This window comes from Plasmopara halstedii (assembly GCF_900000015.1).
Source record: "Plasmopara halstedii genome assembly, contig: Scaffold_322, whole genome shotgun sequence".
Classification (NCBI taxonomy): domain Eukaryota; phylum Oomycota; class Peronosporomycetes; order Peronosporales; family Peronosporaceae; genus Plasmopara; species Plasmopara halstedii.
In genome coordinates this window covers 1,203,091-1,209,619 of record NW_020187243.1, presented here as the reverse complement: position 1 = coordinate 1,209,619, position 6,529 = coordinate 1,203,091, and the positions used below count along the sequence as shown (strand labels likewise).

Genomic DNA, 6,529 nt, shown 5'->3' with positions numbered 1-6,529 from the left:
TTGCATGCAAGATACTGAGTCAACAGCGTAGCGATCAAAAGCGTGATCCTCATTATCGTCTGTATTATTCGACACAAATTTATCATTTTGATAGTTCCTGTCGATGTGCCGCGTGACTTACCATGACAAAAGCGACACAAATACCATTTCCCGCAGCATTTCCCCTGCAATTTACATTTCCGTCTGCCATGAACAATGACATGTGAACATTACTCGCAAGCTTTAACGCTTATATATACGCACTACTTACTGATAGTGACTGCACCCTAAAATTGTTTTGGCTTCATCCTTTAAACAAAGACTTTCGTTAATTTTGCTGCCGGATCTTTTATTCGACTTATGCTTACGTAGTAAGAGGATTGTTTTCGCTCAACTTCCGAATCGCCTTCCAATTTGACTGCGTATGCCCTTAATTTTGCATCATTATAATCCTTCATCATGAGATTTTGCACCGACTCGGCTTTTTGTTTTGGCGTTAACACTGGACTAGATTGAATTTCCCGAATTTTCGCCTTGAGCAATGCCTGAGTAGCCTGCGACACAGACAAATGTTTAATCATCCTTGACGTGTCGTCCTTCCCAACTTGATTTGTCCCTACCTCAGCACCAGTAAGCGGTGCGGGTAATGATGACGGACGAATTTCATGACGCTGACTGCCATCCTGCCCTGGACACAAATCATCATTTGCGGAACGTTCTGGACTACATAAGCATGTCATGTGTCACTATATGCTGGCATTATATAGGATTTGCTAGGTTGCGCATATTGATTTACCTTCTAAGCATTGCACCGGTTGCTGAATTCATGTCCGGTTTTGTGTCGAAGAATAAACAACAAGCGACGGTGGAGCAGACACAACCGCAAAATAATTATAACTAACTTGAGTCATTGCGCAGAGTATTTTCATCTAAGTAGCTCTATTTTCAGGTTCATGACTTCTCATTGTCGCCGGACATTGTCGAATCTCATATTAAACTCGATGCTTAAGATTTCGAAACCGGTATTTTAACCAGAGATGGCGCCCAAGGCAGCAGAGCGTCGCCAGAGGGAGTTAGCTGCACAAAAAGCTCGCGCTGAAGCTTTAAAACATCTTGCCATTACTGGAAGTGGTCCCAGTCAGCGTGAACTGCTGAAGCAGCAGCAGCTCCGACAAAAGCAGACCGCAAATACTAGGTCTTGCTTAGCTCAGCGTCGCGTGCTGGGCGCGCAATCTCAGGAGCCGTCAGCTACCGACAAATTCGATCCCCGACTTAGAGACAATACGCTGCATGTGTTGGCATTGAGACGTGCTCGAGATTTGCAACAGACGCAGCACGTTGATCAAAGAACGGAGGTTTACCATTTAGAGGTTAAGGCCCCAGAAAATCAATACAGTACGCCGCCTATGGAGTGGGAGAAGGTTGAAAATTTGGCTTCAGGAAATTTGTATCATTGGAATGAGGTAGGTCGAAATATCTGAATTGGTGCAATAGTCAATCATAACGAATAAAGAGCTGTGGCTGTAGAGAACTAACGAGACGTTGTGGGAGCAACCCGGAAACTCAGAAGTACAAACAAAGGAATTGGCCGAGTAAGTGCATACCGATTTCTGTAACAGAAGTACATTGTTAAGCTTGTGTTTATCTGTCAGTGGATGGGAAGCTTTGCCTGATGTAACCAGCGGAGATATTTACTACTGGAATCAGAAGACGAATGAAACGACGTGGATACGGCCTGTTGCTTCATCGGTTGCACGTGTGTCTCTGGGTGAGAAATTAATAGCATTGTTTTGCTTATACTTCGTTCTTACTTATTTGATATTTGATGTCAGCACAAGCTATAGAAGCGAAAGCAAAACTCGACAACATTTTAAAAGGCTCTAAAAACATCGGTGAGAATATAAGCGCGAACGACCAACTTAAATTGCAAAATATCAACAAACGGGAAGTGGAAGATAATTACAGTGAAGCAGACTCTATCTATACGTATGGACATGGACAGAAGAGGCGCAAGTAAGTCGCTGGTGCTATCGATATAATTGACCTTGAGGTACAATAAGAATGAATGTACGGTCAAGAGCAAGTTACATTACTACCGTTGAAAGACAGAAGTCCGATAATTGCAATTCAACTGTGCACTTTCGCGTTAGGACCTTCTTCTGTTGCGTGGGTCTAAGCATGCTCCAGGTTGTGGAATCATTTTAGTTATGAAGTAAACACGAAGAGTCCAGTCTCAAGTGCTGCATGAAGTCCATAGTCGCTTTTATCCTCTTCAAGCGTGGTTTCCATTTTTTTCTTATACTTTTTGTAACGCAAGTTACCAACACGTTGTCATTATTTTTATAGTAATGCGGTAGTTTTTTTAATTCAATCACATCGAAATTGAAGTGCGCATTCTCGAGATCAACTAACCATGGGGCGTCGAGCACGTGATACATGTGGTGCGTTGTTTAAAGGTCAATTGATGCTCATGGTAACATAATCAACGCATTATGAATCCACAAGATGATAGTGACAGCGCCGAAAGACAGCACGTGAAGTACATGAGGCTTCTACGAGATGGTCGGATGAGAGTTGATTGACACACATTACGATCTAACGTTGCTTTCAAACAGATCGCGCTGCTGTTGGAGATAGATGGAGTTATAGGTGTCTTTTAATGAAGCTACACATTCTCCTGGACAACGAATTGGAGACAGATGCACTAATGTGGCTCGAAGACGGCTTGCATTTTATCGTTCAGCAGAAAAAAGAGATTAAGCTGGCACAGCTTCTTGGGCTTCGAGTGTGCTCGCTTCACCAGGTGCTAGAAGCGCTTAACTTTGATTACGCAGAGGAGGATCATGAAAGTTACACTGTTTATCGTCATCAATACTTTCTTCGCGGAAATTCGAACGAAATTGATCAGATCATCCCCGCAGAAAAATACCTTGCGATGCCAAATATTGCCTACAGTTCAGAGCTTAAACCGCTGGAGGTTCGACTAAGCCTTGCCGACTCCAGGGTGCAGTCGTGTGAGGTCACCATCGCGCCAAGCCACCAGCTCAACAAAACAATCGAGTTAAGGGATGCTTCTTATTATCAAGAGGTTGCTGGCTTCAATGTCAGCATGAAAGAAAACTCGTGGGGTGATAAAGTCGATTTTTTGGATGAATGGAGCAACCATGACATGAACTCGCCACTGTGGTGGTCTCAGCGCAGCGATTTTTCCACTATCTGTACAGATGAACTTTCAGAAATGGACACGCTCTCTCAGATTAGTGCCTACTATGAGTAGGATATGCATGTATTGTGTGCTTACACGATTTTTAATTTAAGAAACGTCTATTATAAGAATAGCTTTTATCGCTATACCGTTTTCGAAAAGAAACTTTGAATTCAAAAAATTCTCAATGATGGAAACAAATTTTCAACGACGTGCTGCAGGCCACGCTATGGTTCTTCGATTGCCAAAAGCAAGTTTCAGTCCCAAAGGTCTGACAACGAAGAAAAAGCACGATCAAAAAGCGAAGGATCGACGCACACAAGAAATTTTTAAATTCAGCACCCTAATTGGTCGCTTAGAAGATCGCGATACGCAGCGTCAAGCATTTGCAACGCTCCTGTATGACTATTTGCAGATCTTGTTTTTAGACTCAGCAGATTTCTCACCTTACATTGAATTCAATCCAGTGAGTCTTTGCCAGGACTAGATCCATTATTTGTAAAGGAAATCTTCCTGCTGATTGAGAAGATCAAGGTCTGTCGTGTGTGGGCTTTTTGAAATGGCATGTCAGACACTGACAAGTTTCTTTCAAGAAACCCAGTCGTTCGTCCACCGGACGTATGCTCGTACTCCTCATTGCAGCTCTTTGCAAGTGCCATCCAATTCAGTTAGCTAAACTTTTACCGCGCGTTTTATCCTACATCTGTCTTCGATTTCGTGACAAGCGCGCCAAGACAACGGATGCTTGCGTGATATTGGTGTCAGCTATTGTCATGTACATCGTACCACACCCCGCAACTTTTTTTTCTAGTACCGTGCCATCCCTCGAGCAAAGTGATGCGAGAAGTTCCCAGCAAGCTTTTCAAGCAATCGCTGCAGTACTTGCTAAGGAAAGCCATGGCGTGGGCGAGGCAGCAACTAAATGTTTGTGCGGCCTACTGTACCCTGTCGATTTCGATGGAGTATCAGTGCTAGGGCCAGTTTCCATTCGCGCTCATGCCACACGAATTCGTCCATTCCTGAAATCTTTTCTGGCAGATACCGTTGCGAAGATGGATGGTAGTAAAAACTTTGCAACTTTTTCACCTTTATTCCTTTTGCTCCATTCAGCTTGTCAGCTTGGCCGCGATGCTTATAAAAATGGATCGTTTCCACAGCTTGGAGACGAATTCGCACCACACATAAGGTCAATTTACGAAGCAATCGAAGATGCTATTTTGTATGGTCCGCGTGATAATTGGGTGTTACGAAAACGAGGCATCACACTGTTGACACTTCTACTCGATGTGTTCGTTCTGCAAGAGTCTGCTTGGTGCTGTACCGTGAAGGTTGCGAAAGCAACCTTTCAAGAGCTGTTGGTGAGTTGTTTTAATACAAACGACATTTATCCCCAGTTGACCTTTGATGCAATATCAGGAGCGACTTCGAACTCTTTTGCTCACCGGACGTCACGATACAGTTTCCCTCGTCCGCGAAGCTGCGATTACGGCAACCATGGCATTTGCATGCCTAGAGAAGTTATGCCCACGAGCGATTAATGAATCTCATTTGATAACTAGTAATTCCTATGACTTCATTTCGCCTAAGCCGCAAAGTTACGTCTTTACAAACAAACGCTGGCCAAAATCTGCAGCTATCAGCGCAAGTGACTTGCATGCCGTCACGGAGAATGAGGTGAAGACCAATTTGACGCTCCTGCCTACCGAGTCGACAGAAGAGTTAAGTTTTGGTAATCAGGAAGAAGGGGATGAAGCATCGCCATCACATGAATATGAAATTGATGGAGACGATCGTAGTGAATCTGATCTCACTCAAGATTTAAAGTCTGCCCGTAATCGCCCAGAGGATAATATTTTTCAAGACGCAAGACCAAGTAATGTATCAGCAACGTATTCGGAATTTGAGCATTCAGTGCCTAGCCAAGACGAAAAAAAGATCTCGGAACCAATCATGGACTATGCTGAAGTGCCCCAATATGAAGAAGATGAGACATCGCCAGCGCAACATGAACGAAGTAGCGGAGATTCAGGCTGTCCATCGCAGGATGGAAGTTCTGGTAAAATCATACCAAGTTTGTCAGCTGAGGAAAGATTAACTGAACCAGTGTCATCAGTTTTGCCACAAAGAGGGGCAAAACGAGTCGTCGCGACCTTGAAAGACTTTAAAGCTAAGCAGAGAGCACTAGTCCGATCACAGTGTGTCCAGCATCAGGTAAAAATACCAGTGATGAAGCGTCAAATGTTCCGAAATCAAGTTGAATCTTTTAAGCACAGCAACGATAAATATGAAGACACCGCTTTGAAAATGGATAGTAAACGCTCACTCATCATTAGTAACCTCACACGGGCTGAAACCGCTCTAAAAGCTGCGCAGTGCGGCGAATACGAGCTTGCGCTCCGTCTGTGTATTATCGAAGATGACTTGAAGTTGCTCCGGCAGACGCTGACGATAATTGAAACTCCTTGCATGGAAAATCTGTCGATCATGGTGCGTAATGCGTTATGCACAGCTTTTCTGTCGCTTTTAGACGATAATGAAGACGACAACTCGCCCGGTATTTGGTTAGCACTGCAGTGGTTGCAGCACTGGGCAACAACAGACGGACGACAAATGAAGGAGATTGACCCTCGAATAGTCCAGGCACTCAGTTCTTCGTTAAAGAGAACAGCAATGGCCACAACGAAAGCTTCACTGACAGCTGCGCATGTGATATACTTACTTGGCCTCTGAATGAAAGATCTGCTTATCAGGCTCTCAAAATTGATTGACTCGTAAGTTCCGCACTCAAAGGTGGGTGATGCACGTCTAAGAACGACCAGCTGGATAACTTTACCCATCTGTGAGAGTACTGATTGTGCTCTCCTCAAGCAAGGTGAAGTGTACGACTCGCTGCACTCCTTTGAGATATAGATGTCTGGATTCGTTGCTAATACCCTCCATCTCAACAAATTGATGTGCGTACATCGTCGAAAGTGATGTTCTACACACCATGAGAGCGGTAAGGCTATCAAGCGGATCGAACGCAACTAAGTAAGAGGGCAAACATTTTCTAGGTGCAGGTTCTACTTTTAGTGGGAGAAATACAAATCGCGAAGTTTGATTAATAAATTAGCGAGTTACTCTTTATGCTACGAGTGCAGCAAAACGCTTGAGGAAGCGTACTTTAGGTCACCGACCTTTCGTTCTTAACAAGAACCAAGTATGAGTTAGCGGATCGCAATCCGCTTACTCCAAGAGTGATTATTGCCTTCCCAAGGCTAATCGACTCTTCGGTTTTAATTTCACACTGATTTTTATTTATCTTTTTATACTAATTTTAAGAGTTTAGATTTTCCTAAATGTACT

The 6,529-nt window shown here is 43.7% G+C and overlaps 3 protein-coding genes across 3 annotated transcripts in view; 2 read left to right on the top strand and 1 right to left on the bottom strand.

Moving 5' to 3' along the window:
* The window catches only part of PHALS_08381 (e3 ubiquitin ligase), a gene marked incomplete at both ends in the record, with an annotated part of 1,313 nt that extends 506 nt beyond the window's left edge, over window positions 1-807 (bottom strand). Inside the window, 6 exons of the mRNA XM_024723720.1 lie at window positions 1-59; window positions 122-183; window positions 251-288; window positions 348-533; window positions 600-702; window positions 776-807. The exon at window positions 1-59 is cut by the window's left edge and continues 22 nt beyond it. Coding sequence (XP_024574668.1) covers window positions 1-59; window positions 122-183; window positions 251-288; window positions 348-533; window positions 600-702; window positions 776-807 — 480 coding nt within the window. The remainder of the gene's footprint in view (window positions 60-121; window positions 184-250; window positions 289-347; window positions 534-599; window positions 703-775) is intronic.
* Window positions 808-1,016: 209 nt separating this feature from the next.
* On the top strand, window positions 1,017-3,256 carry PHALS_08380 (WW domain; the record flags this gene model as incomplete). The annotated part of the gene is made up of 5 exons (XM_024723719.1): window positions 1,017-1,442; window positions 1,507-1,571; window positions 1,632-1,747; window positions 1,812-1,992; window positions 2,629-3,256. The coding sequence occupies 5 exons, from the start codon at window positions 1,017-1,019 to the stop codon at window positions 3,254-3,256; spliced, it is 1,416 nt and encodes a 471-aa protein (XP_024574667.1).
* A 118-nt stretch (window positions 3,257-3,374) lies between these two features.
* Window positions 3,375-5,798, top strand: PHALS_08379 (Armadillo-type fold; the record flags this gene model as incomplete). The annotated part of the gene is made up of 5 exons (XM_024723718.1): window positions 3,375-3,583; window positions 3,652-3,718; window positions 3,778-4,542; window positions 4,601-5,671; window positions 5,751-5,798. The coding sequence occupies 5 exons, from the start codon at window positions 3,375-3,377 to the stop codon at window positions 5,796-5,798; spliced, it is 2,160 nt and encodes a 719-aa protein (XP_024574666.1).
* Between the last annotated feature and the right edge of the window lie 731 nt (window positions 5,799-6,529).